Below are 23,762 nucleotides of genomic sequence, written 5' to 3' on the forward strand. Positions count from 1 at the left end.
TTATAACTTACATAACTTTGTAAAGCTTATCTACCTTCGGAACATGGGATAGTTGGCCAGAACCTGGCTAGGACTAGGGTTTACATGAACGGAGCAGTTTAGGTAAGCAAGGTCAATGGTATCAGGTACACAGACATTTTATTCAAACATTAAATCATAACATTAGGTTACTGATGAAGTTCAATTAATACAATTTAAGCAAGGCTAAATACAAAAACCAAAAACAATGATTATAGACAAAACGGGTTTCGAAGGTAAGCCGGCTACACCGTAAGCGATCCCATTATACAACGCGCATTTAACGCGAAGCAAAGGCAGTGGCAAGTATGCAGTTAAATCCAAACATTTTTACATTTTTCAAACTGCTGCAAGGTGCAGTTACAATTAAAAAATAACAGAAATATGTTATATTCATTACGTTGTACAAAACTACTGCGAAGTGCAGTTACGATTAAGGAAATACTTTACATAATTACGTTTGTCAGAACTCCTGCAAAGTGCAGTTACAATTACAGAAGGAATTTACATTAATGAGAATTAATCAAATACGTACAACGACGTCTCAGGGGGAGACAGTTACCAATAAATACCAAGTTGACAGTGAAGTTACATTAATGCATTAATTCAAAATAAACAATTTTCAAGGTGGCGGCCGAAAAGGAATTTAGACAAAACAATTTAAGAATAAATGACTCTACAGTAAGGTAAGGGCCACCGCCTTACACACAACTCAAACCAACTTACATTTTCCCCTGAGGTCGCACACCCACGTAGTTCCAATCTGAACCTAACCGACTACATGCTCGTAGATTACAACAGCTGACAACCGAGCCTGACTAAAATCAAGGAAGAAAGAGGCTCCTGACCAATTTGCAGCTCCTTTTATAACATCGCGCCGCAGCGCGCGCATGCGCCAATCAAGGAGGGGGGGGGGGTGAACAAGTAGACATAGTACAACCACTAGGAGGGGGGGAGGAGGGGAGCGGAGTGGCGGAGGCCGATGCGGCGCGCACAGTTCAAACCGCTACATCTCCCCTGCCCTTAAACCACGGTACCCACCGCCTTCTCCATCTTCAAGACAAAGTCACTGTTCAATTTCATGGCGATTACAATTTTAACTGTCAGTCTAAACTTATTATCATACAAGGTTTACACTCCATATATAATGGCCAAGGATTCTTGAAGGATTACATAGGTCTAATACAAAGACCAAAAGGAGCATCTTCAGCGCTGAAGACTTTTCTTGATCTTGAGGGACGTCCCAGGAAAGTTCATTTTTGAAACAAATTGTAGCAACGAGCTCCAAAGCTCGTACGTCGACAGACAGACGCAATTCCGGACGTAACTGCCGCAGGCGTCCCCACAGCAGCTGACGCCGATGGCGCCTGGCAGGTTCGACTCTTCACCTCGCTCCCCTGTCGAGCGGGTTGCATGCTTACAGGGGACGAGGGCTTCCAGATGCCATTGCGTGCATCGTGCAGGCTCGCATGCGGCATGCATCTCAGCTCAAGACTGGCGGAATGGAATCTCACGCCAGCACGCCGGCACGCCAGCACGTCAAAGCAGCCGCCCACTCGCTCACCCAGGGACATCATCCATCAACCGCGGCGACTCAAGTAGGCACCTCAGGGTGAGCCAGGGAAGAGCCGCACAGCAGCATGCTAATTCGGAACTCCGAATGACGGAGTCGCATGGACGCATCCACGGACTCAGACAGCGAAAGAGGCGGGCGGCCTCGTAGACGCAGCGAATAGCGGGCGGGCACCAGTGACCACGACGGAGCGGGCAGGCGGAGGAGCCTCAGGTCCGTAGCTGCGCAGATCCTCTTGTGGGCACGGCATCCGCGACGAGGAAGAAGGGGGGAGGAACGATAACAGTAGTATATAAAAGGGCATCCTGCGCCAGGCGTCAGGCTGTGGATTGTGATTGTCTGTCCGCCATCTGGGATTGTGACGTCACGGCGGCCATCTTGGACTCAAAAATTCCTCAAAATGACTCAAAAATTCCCGTTTTAAGAAAAAAATTCCCGTTTTCGAGGGAAAAATTCCCGTTTCGAGGGAAAATTTCCCGTTTTAGTCCTGAAAAATTCCAGCAGTTAGAAATGTCCTTAAAGAGGCTTAAGCATCCTTAACTCAAGCCTCAGTTAAGCCTCTATCAGGACTTGACCTTGACCCCGACGGCCATTTTGGATCCGCCATCTTGGATCCGCCATTTTGGATGACGTCATTTTGTGTTCTCGAACATTCCGGCGATGTGTTTTCCGCCATATTGAATGATGACGTCACCGTTGCAATTATCGTTATGGACGCCATCTTGTCATTTCGACGCCATCTTGAAAATCCGTAATTTTAATGCTAGAAATTCGGGAAAAGTTCCAAAATTCATTAAATAAATCACTCATTAATACACATATTGATTCAATCGATTCCATTCCCGGTTCGATACCCATTCGATGCAATAATGTTTAATTTTATGTAAAAAAAAAATAATTTCAATATACCATGTTAAACATTCTTAAAGAGACTTTAAATCCTCTACTACCATCATCCTATAAGCCATCAAGACCAACATTCTGGTAATTCATAATTTTAATGCTAGAGATGCGGGAAAAAGTTCAAAATTCACTAAATAAATTCGTAATCTATATACTGATTGATTAGATCGACTAAGGTCCTAGGTTCGATCCCTAGCCGATACAAAACAACTTTAATTTAAAAAAAAATACCACTAAAGTGTCAGGTTTGAGAAAATAAGAAACACCGCAAGTTCTTTTGAAAAAACTTTTATTACATAAGTACTACACTACTACAAGTACAAAAAAATACACAGACAAATTACTAAAGTTTTGTGGATCTCTCGATTCAAACAGTCTTCTTACTATACGGACTAAGTCCTTTACATGACTTGAAATGTCTATTCAGTTTATCAGGTCGACATATTGGTACACCACAATTTTCACACAAAGACGAATTATCGACTTCATTAAAAGGACAGTGATACATTTCGTGTCGTTGTGCACTTTGAATATTTGCTAATGTTTTGTTACAAAATATACAGCTTGATTCCGATGAATGTACAACCAGTCTATCACAATTCCTGAGGTGCCGTTTTAATCTTCCATAGAGTATAAACTTGCTTAAACACCTGTTGCACTGATATTTAATGCGTTCAGAGTTATTTCTACAATTGTGTATTACATAATCCCGTAATTTCAAGTTTTTGATCTTCTCACAGTACGTGCAGTCGGGTGATGGAACACCGCTGGATGCTCCTTCCTTCATCAATGCCACTGGAACTGTTGACAACCATTGTAACACTGCTGACATGTTAACTTCTGAAGCCTTTGAGGTCTGCTCTGAGGAAGATGTTGCACGCGTCGAAATCTCCTGCTGTGCTGAGAGAGCAGGTGTAGCTGTAGACGTCGTTGTCATCGTGCTCTGCACTGATGATGGTAGACCTTCGATCCAGGTTGGTGTAGATAGTGGTAATGATGCCATCGAGTTCTCAAGAATAGCTAGATACAGGTCTATTATGTTATACAAGTCTAACTATCCGATACGTTCATCACCGCAGCCAGAGACGGACTGAAGTCCATATCACCAGGGTCTCACTTATATAGACTCATCAGCCAAGAACCATGTTCACACCACGTACACACAGTACACACATGAAACGGAACGTACACACAGTACACACAGGAAACTAAACGTACACACAGTACACACAGGAAACGAAACGTATACACACAGTACACACAGGAAACGGAACGTACACACAGTACACACAGGAAAAAGAACGTACACACAGTACACACAGGAAACGAAACGTATACACACAGTACACACAGGAAACGGAACGTACACACAGTACACACAGGAAAAAGAACGTACACACAGTACACACAGGAAACGAAACGTACACACAGTACACACAGGAAACGAAACGTATACACACAGTACACACAGGAAACGGAATGATCACACATACAGTAGCGGAAACGCACAGGCTTAGTTGGAAATCAGAATACAAGAAATAAAAACATTAAATTTTTACTTTCAATATTTAATTACTTCTAATCATTACATAAATACAAGTAAAAGAAGCCATTATTGTATGTAGCCAGCTTTCCTCAGTTCTTTAAGTATGAAGGATATTTCTTTGATGCACGAATAGTTTCCTGCACAAAGGGAGCCATGTAGAAGTCTTAGCCGGTCAACCAATATGTTTGGATCTTTCCATGATGTGTAATCAATCTCTTCTACCACCATCTTACTTGCTTGTTTATTATAAATACTGTTAATATCACAATCGTCCCAGTGATCGTAATAAGCATTATCGGATTTATTTATTATAACACGACGTTTCCAACGTTTCGGTCTCAGGACATCGCCACATTCTTCGATCTTGTCATATCTAGATGCTTCATCACAGTCTATGCCTTTGTCAACAGCCTCAGAGTCACTGTAACAATCACTGTAGAAGACATCCTCTTCACCCAGATTACCGTATGAATTCACTATCGATGATGTCGAAGTGTCTTCATCGTCTTCATGCTTCCTTTTTAGGAGTCCGTCATTTTTACAAAGAATGGAGGATCTACTGAATATAGGCTTGAATGTATTCTCACCTTTCACGGTGTTGATACTTCCATTAGTTTCAGTCTTCCCGAAGCCATTAACGTCCTTCAATTTATGTTCTTCCTCACGATCGGGTGAGCTAATACCATCACGCTCAGAACAAGGAAAATTATTGTCGTAATGCAGATCACTCTTCTTTAGTCTATTGTATCCATCGGTGTCCTCTATGCCGTAAGTAGTCTTGACTTTACATGTTCTACCATGTCTTTTTAAGCTGTCAATTCGTGTTAACAACCTGCTACAACGATTACAGCTTAACATGTTGCGTAGTGGGTTTCTAGCACAATCATTCTTCTCATGACGTCTAGCATTCCTTCTCATGGTAAAATCCTTGCCACAGTATCTACAGCGGCTTCCTTCCGATTCAGCTGCAGATAACAAACCACGATCCATGGTAGCTTCTGTGACGACTAATGTTAGATACAAACTGTCAGTTTTCTCCAATTGGAACCATTTCTTAAATAGAGTTTTTTAAATATTTCATCAGCGAGAGTTAAGTTATCTAATGCAATGCAAATTGATGCAAGTAGTTCTGGCTGTCGTCAACAGATGTCGCCACGTATTGCTTGCAGGTAAATAATATCTATTTCATTAATGAGGGATGCGGAACCCTCACTATCGATCGCAAAGGATGATTGGCTTCGATAGTCTCCAAGGACAATGCAGTTTGTCCTTCATGTTAATGCTTCTAAGCTGTCTGAAAACATATTATTTGTCTGAGTAAGGTTATTATTTTTTAAATCCACCTGATAAAAATATTGTAAGTGCAGATTTATTAACAGAATTTCACTAATTAATTGTAGCTCTGAATAGAAATGACATGACTCATTAAGTAAAAAATTCTCATGCAGAGATAGATTTCTCACAAATAATCAGGAGCACTCGGAGAAAACCATCAGATGTCTAGCCAGGAATAATCAGAAACACTTGGAGAAAACCATCAATATATTAACAAGAATAATCAGGAGCACACGGAGAAATCCACCATAATATTAACAATAATAATCGGAAGCACCGGAGAAAACCACCATAATATTGTCAAGAATAATCGGAAGCACAGGGAGAAAACCACCACAAGTTTTCTTAGATATCATAAAAATACCGAAAAAAAAATTTCGTAAATAACAAAAAAATTAATAAAAAGTTTTAAATGACAAAATAAAATACAAAAAATACATAAACAGATTCTGCTAGCTTGTGAACTTCTCATTGTTGAGCAAAGATATAGTTCTAGTACAAGCCAGAATTTATGTATTTTTTGTATTTTATTTTGTCATTTAAAACTTTTTATTAATTTTTTTGTTATTTATTAAATAATTTATTTTTCAATATTTTTATGATATCAATGAAAACTTGTGGTGGTTTTTTTCCGTGTGCTTCCGATTATTCTTGACAATATTATGGTGGTTTTCTCCGTGTGCTTCCGATTATTATTGTTAATATTATGGTGGATTTCTCCGTGTGCTCCTGATTATTCTTGTTAATATATTGATGGTTTTCTCCAAGTGTTTCTGATTATTCCTGGCTAGACATCTGATGGTTTTCTCCGAGTGCTCCTGATTATTTGTGAGAAATCTATCTCTGCATGAGAATTTTTTACTTAATGAGTCATGTCATTTCTATTCAGAGTTACATTTAATTAGTGAAATTCTGTCAATAAATCTGCACTGTAATACCCCAAGTGTCTTAAAGAATAATTAAGTAATTAGATAAAAAGATTTGGAAGCTCTGAATACTGGGGCCCTCAATTACTAGCTATCAAAGTCAACATCAGAGGCGACACTAGGAGTAAACAAAGAAAATTTAGAGACTCCCTATGAATACTTGGGAGGAAAAGGATCGTTATTATATATTAAATAAATAAAAACAACTGTTACGTCTATAGACTTCCTTATTTTATTAAACATTGTTCTTTCTTTTTTTTATAGATTAAATTTTCCTTAGTAACATCTGTTTTTAATTGATAAGTGATCTTACTTAAATTCCTCACAATTACTCTTATTATATTATATTCTTTGAACTTATTTACTATCTGGCCGGCCCTGAATGTTTAACAAAAATAACAATATTTAAAAAACATGAATGAAATCAACATTGGTAACTTTAAAGGTTGTACATATAATCCTTGCAAATCATAATATAAATTTCTTTTCCTCGAACTGCTTTTACTGTCCGCTGTCTTAACTGGGTTACACTATTTTGTTTTGAGTTCGTGAATAGAATAATAGAATTATGCGGGTATCACCCGGGGCTGTAGGTAGACGGTAATCGAGGTGGTAGGTCTAAAGATGGTGGGTTCTGCTCAGGAACCGACTCCAGAGGTCCTGGCAGAGGATTTTGGCTGCCCCAAACTTGGAACCCTGTCTGAAACAGAGGTCCAAATTCCAAAGAATTAGACCTGTTTCCAGACAGTATACTTAAATGGCGCAAAAGGCCAATAGAGGGAAATAAAAGGGGGGATGACGTCAATACTTACCAAAACAGGGTGTTGGTCCTGGCGCTCAGGAGAGGGCGTCTCGTCTCCGAAAACCCGAACCACGATTCGCGGTAGACATGGAAGTCATCATGATTAAAAATAATAAGTATATATAATTAAAAAAACTAAGGTTCTCTACTTTCAACTAAACTACTGACTGGTTAATATTAATTTTGGATAGGGACTTCATCCCTCTAGTCTGAAAAGACTACATAATATACGATGCGATGTCGATGATTCGCCGAAGATCGCAATTATAAACGGTACCAATCAGTCCGGAGGCACGCACCGAAGTAAGTTCAGAGCGGGATATCACCAGAATATCATCGGCGCGGGGTCTCTAGAGAATGGGACGGGGGAGGGGGGGGGGGTAGACTCTAGCCGAAAATTACCGAGTCCACCCGAAGGTGTCCGGTATATAAAAATTAGATCTTACTGGAGTGACTGCGCGACTGAGGCGCTATCTTTTGGTGGCGAGAAGAAGTACTAATAAATCGACTAGTGACCGACGAGAGTGTCAAGCTAGGGGGTAATGGAGTAACCAGTGGTGCCACCTAGCGGCCTGAGACATAAGGGGGAGAGAGGTTGTCGTTAACTCCACGCGAGCGCTGGTGTCGGCGCTGCCGACGCCCACAAGTGGCGTTAGTGACGACAGCCGTCACTAGATGTCGTTAAAGTCCAGAATCGTAACTGCGGCTGTCAAGCCTGAGATGGCCTTGACTTCGGTTAACGTACCCGTGCGGTCGTCGCTCCTGGCTTCTCTTCTGTGAAGAAAGGGTGGGTGAGCAGGAGGGGGATGGCTTCAAAAAACGCATGGTCTGTGGGACACAAGGCCCACGGGATCCTCCTGTCGTGTCTTGCTGCTAGTGAACCTTATACCGATTCGTGACAGAGTTAGCAGGGCTCAGCACTGCTTCACAAGCTGCTCTAGGCAAAAGGTAATCACGCGAAGAAATAAAGTTACCGGCCCCGACGTGCCTAAAGGCGGGAGAAATATTAGCCAGAATGCTAGCCTAGCATGATGCTGGGAAAGAAAATCAGCTCGCTTGAGAACAGAGGCTGATGACCTGGCCGTAAAGAAATAAAATGAGAGAAAAAAAAATATTTCCAAAAATATTTAAGATTACAAAATTTTAAATAAAACGTGCCTAAATCCCCAATACACGGCACAGCACTTACAATATTTTTATCAGGTGGATTTAAAAAAAAATAACCTTACTCAGACAAATAATATGTTTTGAGACAGCTTAGAAGCATTAACATGAAGGACAAACTGCATAGTTCTTGGAGACTATCGAAGCCAACCTTTCTTTGCGATCGATAGTGAGCGTTCCGCATCCCTCATTAATGAAATATATATTATTTACCTGCAAGCAACACGTGGCGACATCTGTTGACGACAGCCAGAACTACTTGCATCAGTTTGCATTGCATTAGATAACTTAACTCTCGCTGATGAAATATTTAAAAAACTCTATTTAAGAAATGGTTCCAATTGGAGAAAACTGACAGTTTGTATCTAACATTAGTCACAGAAGCTACCATGGATCGTGGTTTGTTATCTGCAGCTGAATCGGAAGGAAGCCGCTGTAGATACTGTGGCAAGGATTTTGCCATGAGTAGGAATGCTAGACGTCATGAGAAGAATGATTGTGCTAGAAACCCACTACGCAACATGTTAAGCTGTAATCGTTGTAGCAGGTTGTTAACACGAATTGACAGCTTAAAAAGACATGGTAGAACATGTAAAGTCAAGACTACTTACGGCATAGAGGACACCGATGGATACAATAGACTAAAGAAGAGTGATCTGCATTACGACAATAATTTTCCTTGTTCTGAGCGTGATGGTATTAGCTCACCCGATCGTGAGGAAGAACATAAATTGAAGGACGTTAATGGCTTCGGGAAGACTGAAACTAATGGAAGTATCAACACCGTGAAAGGTGAGAATACATTCAAGCCTATATTCAGTAGATCCTCCATTCTTTGTAAAAATGACGGACTCCTAAAAAGGAAGCATGAAGACGATGAAGACACTTCGACATCATCGATAGTGAATTCATACGGTAATCTGGGTGAAGAGGATGTCTTCTACAGTGATTGTTACAGTGACTCTGAGGCTGTTGACAAAGGCATAGACTGTGATGAAGCACCTAGAGCTGACAAGATCGAAGAATGTGGCGATGTCCTGAGACCGAAACGTTGGAAACGTCGTGTTATAATAAATAAATCTGATAATGCTTATTACGATCACTGGGACGATTGTGATATTAACAGTATTTATAATAAACAAGCAAGTAAGATGGTGGTAGAAGAGATTTATTACACATCATGGAAAGATCCAAACATATTGGTTGACCGGCTAAGACTTATACATGGCTCCCTTTGTGCAGGAAACTATTCGTGCATCAAAGAAATATCCTTCATACTCAAAGAACTGAGGAAAGCTGGCTACATACAATAATGGCTTTTTTTACTTGTATTTGTGTAATGTTGAGAAGAAATTAAATATTGAAAATAAAAATTTAATGTTTTTATTTCTTGTATTCTGATTTCCAACTTAGCCTGTGTGTTTCCGCTACTGTATGTGTGATCATTCCGTTTCCAGTGTGTACTGTGTGTATATGTTTCGTTTCCTGTGTGTACTGTGTGTACGTTTAGTTTCCTGTGTGTACTGTGTGTACGTTCCGTTTCCTGTGTGTACTGTGTGTACGTTCCGTTTCCTGTGTGTACTGTGTGTATACGTTCCGTTTCCTGTGTGTACTGTGTGTACGTTCCGTTTCCTGTGTGTACTGTGTGTACGTTCTGTTTCCTGTGTGTACTGTGTGTACATTCCGTTTCCTGTGTGTACAGTGTGTACGTTCCGTTTCCTGTGTGTACTGTGTGTACGTTCCGTTTCCTGTTTGTCCTTTGTGTACGTTCCGTTTCCTGTGTGTACTGTGTGTACGTTCCGTTTCCTGTGTGTACTGTGTGTACGTTCCGTTTCCTGTTTGTACTGTGTGTACTGTGTGTACGTTCCGTTTCCTGTGTGTACTGTGTGTACGTTCCGTTTCCTGTGTGTACTGTGTGTACGTTCTGTTTTCTGTGTGTACTGTGTGTATGTTCCGTTTCCTGTGTGTACTGTGTGTACGTTCTGTTTCCTGTGTGTACTTTGTGTATATGTTCCGTTTCCTTTGTGTACTGTGTGTACGTTCCGTTTCCTGTGTGTGTACTGTGAGTACGTTCAGTTTCCTGTGTGTACTTTGTGTACGTTCCGTTTCCTGTGTGTGTACTGTGTGTACGTTCAGTTTCCTGTGTGTACTGTATGTATATTGCGTGTTGGAGCTGAGTAGACTTGTATCCATGTAGCTACATAGAAATGTAGTTTCGTAGCCATGCGGTCTTTTAGTCATGTAGTCTCGCAGCCATGTATAATTTTGAACCAGCTAGATCCTTTTAGACTCGTAGCCTTGTAGCCACGTAGTCTCTTAGACTCGTAGCATTGTAGCCCAATATCATTTGATATGTTGAAAGAAAAGGCAGTTGATGCATTTGGATCTTTTGGAGCTGTTGTAGCATTTGGAGCTGTTGGAGCTAAGAAGTAGTCGTTGCACGTCTATGCAGGTCTAAATGTTTATAAGATTGCTGGTTTTCGCAAGTGATCCTGTAGTAGGATAGAAATTGTGTAATAAATATTATGTTTGTAAAAGACTTTGTGGTGTTTTTTATTTCTGGAACCTTACACTTTTCTGGTATTTAAATTAAATTTATTTTATCTTCGTCCAGGATCGTGCCAAGGACCTTAGTCGACCCAATTAATCTGTATAGTGTTTGCAAATTTATTTAATGAATTTTTAACTTTTTCCTGAATTTCTAGGTTAATTATTACGAATATTCCAAGATGTTGGTCTTGATGTCTGATAGGATGATGGTAGTAGAGGATTTAAAGTCTCTTTAAGAATGTTGAACGTGGTTTATTGAAATTATTATTTTTTTTCATAAAATTAAACATAATTGTATCGATCGAGTATCGAAATAAGAACTGGAGCGGATAGAATCAATATGTAAGTTAATGAGTGATTTTTTTGATGAATTTTGGACTTTTTCCCGCTTTTCTAGCTACATTATTACACAATTTCAATATGGCACCCAAATTTCAAGATGGCGGCGGAACCTCGGTAATAAATTATTACCGCTTTGTAGCGGGTTATAATAAAATTATCCAGATGGAAATGTACTCTATAATACGAGTACACACACAAGATGGTGTACTCCAGCAGGTGGTAGCTCCTGGTAGCATGTACTGAACTTAAAATGTCGGATCCATGGTGGGCGTCAAGGTCAAAGTCAAAGATCAAGGTCAAGGTCAAAATTCAAGGTCAAGGTCAAAGTTCAAAGTCAAGGTCACATTTCAAGGTCAAGGTTAAAGTTCAAGGTCAAGGACAAAGTTCAAGGTCTAGGTCAAGGTCAAAGTTCAAGGTCAAGGTCAAAGTTCAAGGTGAAGGTCATATAAGGTCATTGTTAAATTTCAAGTTCAAGGTCAAGGTCAAAGTTCAATGTTAGCAGTAGAGGACAAAGGTGTGGTGACCAGATAATTCTACTAACATGGTATTAACACACTCTAGCGGACGAAAACAAGATGGTTGCCTCCAGTGGACATAGACAAGATGGCGGCCTCCAGTGGACATAGACAAGATGGCGGACATGACATCATACCAGCTGATGCTTTATGTATCTTGGTATTGTTGGTGGTATATCAGTCTAGGTAGCTTTCATGGAGGAGGTTCGACAGTTTACTCTCGCCGGGAATCGAACCAAGCACGTACATCGATCTACTCAAACAGAATTCAAATAAGTTAATTTTTTGATGAATTTTGGAATTTTTTTCATTAAAATCGGATAATAAATAAAGATTTTCAAGATGGTGTCCAAATTTCAATATGGCGGACATGACGTCATGCTCACTGGCGATATATACTTATGCTATGAAAAAAGTGGTGGGAGTCAGTCTGCCAGCAGCCACCACGGGGGAAGGATCGATCGTCATTTTTATTTTTTTGCACTCGCCGGGTTAGAACCGAGGACTCCGAGCTCCGTGTCGTAAATGTTTGTTTTTTTAATATATTTATTGAAATTTTACTAAATGGATTTTTTTATAATTTAAAAAAAAATCATTAAAATCGGATAATAAATAAAACAGTTAGAGATGGCGACAGTAACGAAAATTGCAACGGTGACGTCATAATTCAAAATGGTGGAAAAAACAATGCCGGAATGTTCGAGAAAACAAAATGTCGTCATCCAAAATGGCGGATACAAAATGGCCGCCGTGATCATCTTGGTCCGTTTGCTGTGTCCCGTTACACTGTGTCCCGTTACGCTGTGTCACGTTAAGCTCATCCAAGATGGCCGCCGTGACATCAGAATCAGAGATGGTGGACCGGCTCTCGGGTCACAGCCTGAAGCCTGATCTCGGAGCCCCTATTATATACCTCTTTCGTGTGTCATAACACCTAACTTTGGTAACGAACAAATTTATGTGTACATATGTTGTTTGTTCAGCATGAATTATGTAATTTCATAACAGTGAAAAATAATTTGTATACTAGTCTGGCAATTTTTTAGTTACTTTTCTGCAAACAAACTTACAATCCCCACTGTACAATAATTATATAGAAATATAGACTAGTAAAAACATATGTAAGAGCTTGCACTGTCGATGGTAAAGTTATTTCGAAATAAATGCTAGATATTAAAAGAGAGTGTTTAGTTAAAATATGCGCGTGCTTAAAGCATGAAGTTATCGTATAAATATTTTATTTAATTGGTTTTAAAGCCACAAAAAAATTAACTTTTGAAGTGACAACGTCTAATAAATCTATAAACGCCGGCTGCACGCACGAAAAAATGTCCCGTAACGCACATTGTCCCACTACGATGTGTCCCATTACGCTCATTGTACGCTTGCGCCGCATCAATCTCTCTTCCACTCGATTGGAACAACCATCGATTTGACTTTTCAATCACGTTTTCCTCGTTTGAATTATCAATATTATGTAATTTAAAGATTGCCTACTGATTTTCAGCACAATCGGTACGGTTATTCAAAAGTAATGTTGAATTTACAAATACGTTTTTGTACGAACAATAGTGTTTTACGGTTACACATAATAATTCAAATTACACCCGGTATCTTTTGCACAATGTTTTATAAAATATTGTAAAACATTATAAATAAGTTTGGTGTATTTGGGATGCGTATTTGTTTAAAATTGTATTATAAAAACGAAATAATATTAATCCCCTACAGTGTTGTCATCTAAGATGACGAACGCGAACCGAACGAATCTCGCTATCTATCCGTTTCCGCGGCAACCAGGCACTCGTTAATACATATTTCCCTTTGTTTATTGCGAGAGGCATTATTATAAATGAATTATAAATAAAGTTTCGTGCCCGGGGCCACAATTGCATATCATTTTGAGCACTGGAAGACATAAAAACGTAAAATATTCTCGACGAATTTTAATCTCGCCCCAGCGCACCACGAGCGTCTGGCTTGGAAATTAAAGACGAAATTCTTTCATAAACTTACTAATACTTAATTTATTGACTGCAAGGGCATTTTTATTATATTCTACGTTTAATTTCAGAACGAACTCATTTCGTCATTAAATGTGTAAATGCGAAAAAGCGTAAAACATTCTCGACGATCTTGAAGTTAAATAGCAAACATGTATAAAATTATAGTTTAAATAATCTCTTCGTTAAAGTAATAAACATATTCGAATTAATGAGTGCAAATAAAAGTAAATCTATCAATTAAATTGTAGATTTCATTTCACTCCTTATTTGTATAAACACAAACTAATGATAATTCAATAAAAATTATTCAATTTTATTCATAAAAGTATGCAGTCGTTTTATCAATTTCTTGTTATGACGTCACATTAAACTATCGTCCGTAAACCGAATTTACAGAGAACCAATTTTGTTTCTGAATTGTGTTTCATTTGCCACATTCTTTTTGCACGAGTCTTAACGTGTCCAATCAACAGCGTCGTTGCAGACCTTGCACATCATAATTTTGTCCCACTGATCAAAATTATAAAATACAACCGATTTCATCTCTCTTCCGCGATCAATGCTAACAATCCGAAAATACTTTTATTCTATGCTCATTCACTTCCTCTTTTCAAATCAACCGGCGGAGATAAGAAATTCCAAATACTTTATGAGATATCGAATTTTTTAATTTAGCAATACAACGCCCGTTTAACCCTTGGAACGTCGCCATTTTTTATTTTGACGTGTGTTAGTGAATGCGTAATAAATAAAATGGTCGATTAGGTCAGGTCAGTTATATTATAAATACTTTCAAACTAAGCGGACATTAAAAATAATGTGATTTTAATTTAATGGTTCTTTAGTTTTAAATTATTTATAATGTAACTGACCTGACCTAACAAAACCCGGACAAATGATGAACATTAACAACTCACGTAATTTTTTTTACTTATTACTTGCGCAACAATATCCAAATAAAAAAATAATACTTTAAAATTAGAAACGTTAAAAACTCACCTAAGTTGAAGGCGGGTACATTTCCTTTGCCACTATAAGGAAATGATGTAGTCGTTCACGGCAGAAGTTGACCGATTAATTAAACATCGTATTGAACAATAAATGAATAAATAATCACGTATTGGTTTTATTTGAATACTGACCAATCACGGAATAAATATCACCTATTGGTTAATTTGAATACTGGCCAATCACGGAACAGTCACGTGACAAAATTGTCCAATAAGAAACATGATACTCGTAAACAAGAAACCTTATTATCTATGACAAGAAACAATGGTGATCGCCGCATACTACGCAGGTATTGTGATGAAAATTAAAAAATTCGATATCTCCTAAAGTATTTGGAATTTCTTACCTCCGCCGGTTGATTTGAAAAGAGGAAGTGAAAGAGCACAGAATAAAAGTATTTTCAAATTTTTAGCATTTTTTTTGGCATCTACCGCGACTCTACATATGATGAAATTTAAAAATTCGATATCTCCTAAAGTATTTGGAATTTCTTATCTCCGCCGGTTGATTTGAAAAGAGGAAGTGAAAGGGCACAGAATAAAAGTATTTCCAGATTTTAAGAATTTTTTTTTTGGCATCTACCGCGACTGTACATATTTACCATAGTTTGGACCGCTGCTTGCAGGGGCCACCTGCAAGTCGCTGCGGCCTCACGGAAGCGGAAACTGGATATTGACAGGAAATCCGACGTCCCGCTGCTGCCCAGGAAGCGGCCCCGTGTAGCGAACAGGGCCCAGGGGTGAGTGCAGAAGGCCTGTCACACGAGACAACCACCACAAGCAATCCAAGCAAAAGATAAAACAATTCCGAACGCGCTGCTGTGAGTGTTCGCCTGGAACTGACAAGGAACCTTGGCCACGAATTATCCACGGCTGTTTGTACATTTGTAAATGTGTGAGTTTAGAGCTGACTTAACAAATTCAACTGGGATATTTATTGAACGTTCGAAATCTTCTTACACCCAGAACAAAAACACTCACATTCCTTCCACGTCCGTTGTTGCTCTGGATTAGAAAGACGGCGTAGCTTTTACGAATGTGTAGTCATCCGGAACCATGCATCGTGACCCGGAAAATACAAAAATTAATTTTGGGAAGGTTCTTAAATACACTACTTGCTTGCCCACTGGCTGATTCGCTACTGCGAAACCTTCTTTTTTCCCTCTTCTTTTTAATGGGTCATCGTGACTCGGGCCCTCGCTTTCCACGATGATGAAGTTAACTGGTCCACCGTTGTAAAGAGGAGTGTCGAAAGCATTGTGATACAGTCGTTAAAGGAATGCAGAGTTTGCAGTCTATCCTTGCAACCAAAACAATAACGTGCCTGAAATACCGGGTCTCTAACATTGAAGAGCAATTCGTTTAGTTTATGCTGACTTTTATTTTGCAAAACACAATTAAAAAGTCCGTAAACTTGTGTGAAATTGGAACAGCTTGTTCAGTCGCTGACGACAGCGACTGTCACGGGATGCAGTGGTTGGTCTGTGCCGTGCGGTCGAGCGCATAGAGAGTTGTTGTGTTTGCAGCTCGGGTACCGCTCGGCTGTATCCGGTCTGGTGCGTGCGGCTGCTGCCTGATTGGCTGCTGGTGGCTCGCCGCATCCTCAAGTCGGACCCGCGCAGAGGTCAGTCCGAGCCCCGAGCTCGCCCGCAGCGCCATCACCGGCAAACACTCTTCAAACACTCCGTGTCCATAAGAAACTGTCCCAAATATTCATTCTAACAGTATCAACTGTATGTGTTATAAGGCCCGTCTACAATAGCAATGTCCGAAACTGTGTCCGAAGGACACTCGTCGCTGATTGGTCCACGTGACACTCTGACGTCATTCGTCAAGTGGGCGAAGGTCCGAACCTACCTGGTCGGAAGACATTCGTCAATTTGAACTTTTTGTCCCAACCTGTGTACTTCGGACACAGAAAGAGAACAGAACACTCACTATATTTGAATTTCCGGTTCCTGTTTGAAATGTGATATGAGTTCATTTTTTAGCATTTACATTTGCCAATTTGCCTTACTGAATAAATATATAATATTGAACTCCCACAATTTTCATAAGTTCAATCTCAAACTACAAAGCTTCAAAAACAATAAACAAAAACATTTGGTTTGGCACATTTACTGCGCTCTGGTGACAACTTTAGAAATCAGTTAATGCAGACATCGGACATCGCAATTGTGGACAGGGTAGTTTTCGGTGAGACAATGTGACGTCACACACATTCGGATAAGGACACGGACCACGCACAGGTTCGGACTATTGTAGACGGGCTCATAGAGGTTTTGTCCGATGTCACAATTGAAGAGTAACTCAAAACAGTTTTAGACAAGCCCATGCGCTAGTATAGCTTCTTGTTTTCTCGCATGCAGCGCCACCTGCACAAAATGGCGCGACCCCAGAGCGTAAATAGTTTTTGTGTTTTGTGTCCTGCGATTCACTAAGAGTGAATCCGTATTTCAGTTGAACGTGCGTTTCTTTTAAAGTTATATTGTGATATCGCCATGTTGGCCAAAAAAACATCCAGAATATGGTATAGGCAATGCGAGTCGACATAGCTCTTTTTCGCTGGCCTTCACGTTCATCTAACAAAATGCCACACAAATGTGTCATTTTAGGCTACCTAATGATTTGCCAAAGTTGAGAGTCAGAATTAAAGAAGCATTACTCCTGATGTGATAAACAAGTGTAGAAAGAAATGGCCTTGAGGTTGGATGTGTGCCTTATAGCTAAATCTGGAAATATTGAACATTTTGTATGGAAAATCTAGTTTAGTACACCTATAAAATTGGTTTTTTGATTTGTTGTAATTAATCGAAATTTAACTGATATAATGTAACATTTACACTAAGACTTTCTTTTATGGACAACCTATATTATCTTAAGGACCTAGAAAACGATCTAACAGTTAGGTAACCTAAAAAAATTTCATTTATTAATTGCGCAAGTCATGAAGTGACGTGAAATAAAATACAAAGTAGAAAAGCTGGTAAAACATCACCAGGAAATAAATGGCATGTCGTGCCGACTGAAAGACGAGATTATCCTATCCGAGTTATCGGAGATTTTCCTTATCCGGGGTCGCCGCGGACCACATTCACTTGGTCTCTGGCGACTCCGCTGTACTGCGTGGGCCGCGCTCTGCTGAGCTGGAGTCTCCAGTCCCGGAGAGGCGGGGCCGAGGCAGCTCGCGCCGTGATTCGTCACAAGGGCGACTCCAGCAACAGCTCTCTAGGGGAGGGGGGCTGTCGTGCGAGGAAAGGCCGCAGCTACAGTTAATGACACTAAGGCCGCGGTCTTGAATATGTTTTAAAATTTCTTCTATATTGGGAGGCCATTCAAAATACGAATAATAACAAACTCGGGGGATACAGTTTGAATTTGCAGCTACATATCTATAATCTCCATCCAAAATTTAATCACACCACTGGATAGCTAAAGAATCAAAGAATTCGATACGCTAAGTGAAGGACTGTGACGCATCGCACGTGGTGAAGGGGGAAGCGCCTTCATTTAGAGGTCATTTTGCTGAGTTTAAAAAATTCCATTTAGTATAACGTTTGACTCAGAGAAATACGACCTTCGTTTCATTTTCAATCCTCAGTTCTCGTCATAATCTATCGATTGCATATATAAAACATTAGTGTAAAATAGTAACTGTAGCCTTTACGTTTTCTTGGAGTGCTCCTGTTTCCCCAACAATTCATTCCGTCGCTGCTCCACACACTACCTAAACTCACCTCACACATTCTCCAGGCTGGCCGGAGCGACAGGTCTGTCCCTCGGGTAGGGCAGCCGGCTGCTGTGAGTGTCCATCCATGCCGACCCTGCCTCAGGCGGGAAACTACATGTCGCAAATATTATTTCAATTTACACAACAGGAAACATCAATGATAATTATGGGCAATTATTGTATGTATACCGCATTGTGCTTGAAAATTACTAATAAAGACAATAAATTCACTGAAGTTAAAGTGTTCTATCATTAACATTTGTTTTTACAATATCGAATTATTTCTAACTTAATATTGTGCTTTAAAAATTTATCTTTAACATTTTTCCTTATTATTTGAGTGGATAAATTTGTAGCACTCCTACCTTTTACTAGTTTAATTCTCCGTTAAGCACATCTCGATAAATAAATTATTTTTTCTAACAGAAAAAAAGTTTATTTTGAAAAAAATTAAATAAAACACCATTGATTAGGGTCATGAATCTCCTAATATTGGTTTATTGCAAATAATATAGTTATTGTTATTTTTAAAGCAAATTATTCTATCGTTTCACAATTCAAGCAATGCGAATAATTATTATTTTGTTATTTTTTGCAATTTTTTGCTTGTCATAAGTAAAACCCTTTTTTCTAATTGAACAAAATGAAGGCGTGTATTTTACTTAATTAATATCTTTAGTTTTTTTAATTTGAGTTCATTCTTCCGTGTTCCATAAACTTAAGTGCGTAAATTTAATCTAACAAGTATTATTTTTAATAGGTATACTAATTCAATGTTAAAATTACAAAAAAATATATATAATTATTTGTGAAAAGCTACAGTTAGGACTAAAATATTATGAAAATTTAATGTCAGACTTAATTTTATTTATGTTATATTTATCGCCAATTTTAGGTTTCTTTATTTTATTTCAGTTGGTAAAACTTGTAAATAGAGTTTTTATTCTAAGCTTAAAAATCTATTCATAGTTACAATTAATTAATGCAACTGAATTTAAAGACATAGCGCGCCTAATAAAATTGAATGATTAACTTCCGCAGGATCAGTGACTGAAGCAACAGGGACAGACCGTCCAAGACCGACCAGCCAAGGACTTGTACAACAAGACATGACTTACAACTGTCCAACTGCACCTCGACAAGTAACACAAGACAGACCAGAATCACTTAACTACCGACCGGACTCGAATATCATCCAGATGGACTACTCTGACAGCTTACAAGACCAGTCTGACTGTCTGATGGATACATATGACACCCTTAAAGACGTTACTGACTGCGAGATGGACACCACTTGAAAATACATTGTTTACGACTTTTAAAATTTTTTAAATGGCTGGCAGAAAACTAAACGTTGGTGACTACCGAATGGACAATACTTACTGCCAACTGGACTTCTCCGACTTCCCAAAACCTGACGTAAAACAAATGACGACGACGACTCGAACACAATGCAACGTTTAACCCGCAAGTTCGCACCCGCTACATCAGCCAGCCCGCTACATTTGGCACCGCCGGTACATCTGGCCCTGCCGGTATATCTGGCCCTGCCGCTACATCTGGCCCAGCCGGTACATCTGGCCCTGCCGGTATATCTGGCCCAGCCGGTACATCTGGCCCTGCCGGTACATCTGGCCCTGTGGGTACATCTGGCCCTGCTGGTTCATCTGGCCCTGCCAGTACATCTGGCCCTGCCGGTACATTTGGCCCTGCCGGTACATCTGGCCCTGCCGCTACATTTGGCCCTGCTGGTACATTAGGCCCTGCCGCTACATCTGGCTCGAAGATTCGAGTGCATTTCGCATCAAGACTTCTCAGCAACTGAAGGGCGCACAGTGCTGCCTTCTGTACCTCTGTGATAAATCCAATAAAATCTATGCATCATCCAAGAGATGTTGTTTTCTTTCCAAACATTTATAGAGTGTTTAGTTTGAAATTCATCCAAAATAATTTTTGTTTAGTTAAATTGCGATTTGCCCCTCTCTTTTTTTTCAAACTTTTCATAAAAATTTTAAATAAGCATTTAAATTATTAAATAAAATAGTTCGTGTTCAATCCATAGTGTTTGAATTTTATAAAAAAAGAAAACAATGTAAACTTTTTTTTTTGAATTTTTTTTCTCTCAATTTTACGCTAGTTTTTTGAGAAAGCTAAAGTTTTGAGAGCACAGGAAAAACCACCACATAATTTTGCCTGTGCTGAGAGACACTGTGCTAGTAGGAATCTATTTCCTGTTTTGGTAAGGCTGGTACATGTACATAAGAGATAAACTCAACATTCAGTCTGGCCATATCATCTGGCCCGATAACATTCGGAAACCTGTGGGCAAGCTTCATTAATTTGTACCAGTCTCCTTACAGTTTGTTGCAGGAATCAAAATTAGTAATATTCTCCCGCCCCCCTTTCCAAAGTGACAACATTCGATTGCCCTGGGAATAGCCACAAAACAATTAAGCTGGTGAAAGACTACCTAAAAAGCTAGAACATCAAAAAGAGCATCCCCAACAAACAAATCTATAGTTTCCCTGAAGACCTGCGATAAAACATGACCTCATTTTCCCTTTACTCCCTGCCGTTTGTAGCGGCGTCCTAATTGAGAGCCGCCCCAAAACACAACATGCGGACGAATGGGTCCCCTTCTGGTAGGGGAGGATGCAAGAGGACGGGTGTGTGCGGGCAGGTGTCCCAAAGGCAGTCAGCAAAACAGAAATAGCGAAAATGACTTTATATTGTTTCTGATGTAACCACACAGCAAGAGTAACAGTCGGGGAACCCACATAATGTTCCCTTTCTTCACTAACATACATATGAATTTCCTATAATCGTGCAATCTATTAACATAGGGTACAGGCAATGTAATTATAAGTTTATCTCTGTTATCAATTTATAACATCAAATAAATATCAATTAAGAACGGGACAAGCAATTAACGTCCTCAAATGGCATGAATATAGCCACAAAATACAATGGGCGGATGTGAAACCCAAAAACATATAATTAAGACAATTCAATGAAACAATCCACGCGCGGGTCGTGCTACCCCCTCGGACCGCGGCAGCACGGTCAAACAACGCCACTCAGCCCACTGAGATCCCGGACTAAATTAAAATAAAAACAAGCAACTCAGGTCTGACGAAACCGTCCACGACCGTGAGCGGAATCTCCATGGCAGGCGGGGAAATGGCGGAAGGCCGGACAGAAACAGCAAGAAATTAGAAGCATGGTCAACTTACCATGACGGCCCCAAGGCCCAATCAAATAGGGGCGATCCGGAGTGCACGGTGTTCCTCAAGCCAAAAACGAAATACAGCTTAAATTTAGATAGTGGTAGCCAAATAATCCATACTAAGGAAATTAATTACATGAGAAGCCACCATTTATCTTTAACTTTTAACCCGCGGCCCCCACGCGGACAACACAATCAAGTCAAGTACACTACCGGTAACGAAGAGACATCACGAGAAGCAGCAGTTGCGACTGCATCCGAGGAAGGTAGCTGGCGAACGACCCCGCGACAGCACTAAGAGCTGAACACGGCACAGACCCCATGGCGGCGCCACCATCGCAAGGCAATCGCAAGAGGTGGGGGGAAAGACGTCACAGCAGACAGATGGAAAAAGGAGGGAGGGGAAGGGGAAAGGGGAAGCCAGGAACGAGCGCGCGCGCGGCGTTCAAAGTACTGAAGTGACGATCAGTCCACTTCAACCCTGCCCCCTAAAGCTGCCATCAGGTGCAGAATGAAAACAATTTCTGCCGAGGATAGTGTATGGTGAGTAACTGAATACAATGCAATGAACAGTCCAGCTGTTCCTATGGGTTCGAAACAGTCTTCACAAGTGAGCACACACAGGCTTCCAACTTGAATTCATCCAGAAGTCGAAGGCGAGCCTCCCACCAAGCACGGCGAGTAGCGGAGCGGCGCGCTAAGGGCGGAATGCCCGCATCACAGGCGCAGAAGCCGCTCACGCCGAACAGTGCTCAAGGCGAGAGGTATCGAAGAAGGATGCAAGACGATAACCGCACGGTGATGGAGTGGGGCCCGCCTGTTGCTCAGAGGAACCATCCCCCAAGCTGTGCCGGCGCCTCTGGGTGCCGCGAAGGAGCCTCGGTGGTGTACGCAGGGCCCCCAAGTGCGCAAGGCCCCCTCCAAGGAGCCTCAGCGTTTCGGGTCGAGTCGATCACTCCACGCACTCGAAGTTGGCGACAATCAGGCAGGCACCTCTCGAGCAGTTGACGTGACGCCTCTGCCTGACGGGCCCTGCCAGGGAGAGCGCCACAAAACAGCCAGCAGAGCAGACTACTGGCAGTCCAGGAAGAAAAATGTTGCATATCCAAGGCACAGATTCACAAGGGTGTGGGGGGGAGGAGGGTGCTCGACGACGGATGAGACGATCGGAGATGCCCTGCAGACGCGTAGCAATCCCTCGGAGGAAGCGCCGAACGAAGCGGTGGGTTGCGCGCACGGCACCAGGGTAGGGAAAGGGAAGAAGAGATGATGGTGCCGCACGACCAAACAATGCACCAAAAACTAGCACATAGCAATAAATATAATAATATCAAAATAAATATACATATAAATATATACAAATATATAACAGTGATCACATTGCTGTAAGATAAACAGACCCCAGAACGCCGACTTCGCCAGGTCCGCGTCTGCTAAACAAAAGGTGGGGGTAACCCCTTCAACTAACAGGTACACTAGGCAAACAGAACAGGTACACACGAGCGTGCTCACAATGACTAGAAACATGTTGGCCAACAACAGACGACACAGTGAACAAGAAAACAAACAAAAGGCAAATAAAATAATATATGCGCGTGGATCTAAAAGAAAAAGGCTCCACTCCCGCACGCACACACACCGCCACTAAGGACCAAACACAAAAAAAACTAGGGGGCAACATAGTGCTTAAGCTGGCTGACATGAACCTTTCTGAGCTTCCTCCTAGAGGAGACCTCTTGAAGAAGTGCAGTATTACTGCCCAACATCCGAGTGACCCGGAAAGGACCCGCAAAAGGGGGGAGTAGCTTCACATTCAACTGCGCCGCTAGCGAAGGCAGCACGTGTGAGCGGCACAGCACCAGGTCCCCAACAACAAAAGAGTGTGCCTTACGCCCACGGTTGTAAGCCGTGGCCACTGCCTTCTGCGCCCTAGCTAGGTTGCAACTAACGTCATTACACACGTGGTCCAACTCCGATGGCGAGAGAGAAGAATCCAGTGGGGGCAATCCCCATTGATTAAGGAGCGGATGGGACAGCTCCCTTCCCAGGAAAGGAACCGAGGGCGGGAAGCCAGATGCCGAATGCACGGCTGTATTCAGGCCCAGATTTATGAACT

At 40.9% G+C, this 23,762-nt stretch overlaps 1 protein-coding gene across 2 annotated transcripts; it reads right to left on the reverse strand.

Annotated features, from left to right (window-relative positions):
• Nucleotides 1-121: 121 nt before the first annotated feature.
• On the reverse strand, nucleotides 122-21,919 carry LOC134540150 (uncharacterized). 2 transcript variants are annotated; one of them, XM_063382687.1, is made up of 4 exons: nucleotides 21,654-21,915; nucleotides 18,428-18,514; nucleotides 15,293-15,445; nucleotides 122-1,825 (listed from the first exon to the last, which is right to left on the reverse strand). In XM_063382687.1, the coding sequence occupies exons 1-4, from the start codon at nucleotides 21,654-21,656 to the stop codon at nucleotides 1,613-1,615; spliced, it is 456 nt and encodes a 151-aa protein (XP_063238757.1). In that variant the 5' UTR covers nucleotides 21,657-21,915; the 3' UTR covers nucleotides 122-1,612. The 2 variants fall into 2 exon arrangements, 1 of the variants encoding a protein (XP_063238757.1); XR_010076415.1 differs by having other exon boundaries at nucleotides 15,293-18,514; nucleotides 21,860-21,919.
• Between the last annotated feature and the right edge of the window lie 1,843 nt (nucleotides 21,920-23,762).

The sequence above is a fragment of the Bacillus rossius genome, chromosome 16 (assembly GCF_032445375.1).
Source record: "Bacillus rossius redtenbacheri isolate Brsri chromosome 16, Brsri_v3, whole genome shotgun sequence".
Taxonomy (NCBI): Eukaryota; Metazoa; Arthropoda; class Insecta; order Phasmatodea; family Bacillidae; genus Bacillus; species Bacillus rossius.

Coding starts and splice junctions, on each gene's coding strand:
- LOC134540150 (XM_063382687.1), bottom strand. Junction 15,446..18,427: donor CAGCCTGGAGAATGTGTGAG/GTGAGTTTAGGT, acceptor CTCGTGTGACAG/GCCTTCTGCACTCACCCCTG. Junction 1,826..15,292: donor AAGCAGCGGTCCAAACTATG/GTAAATATGTAC, acceptor CGTGCCCACAAG/AGGATCTGCGCAGCTACGGA.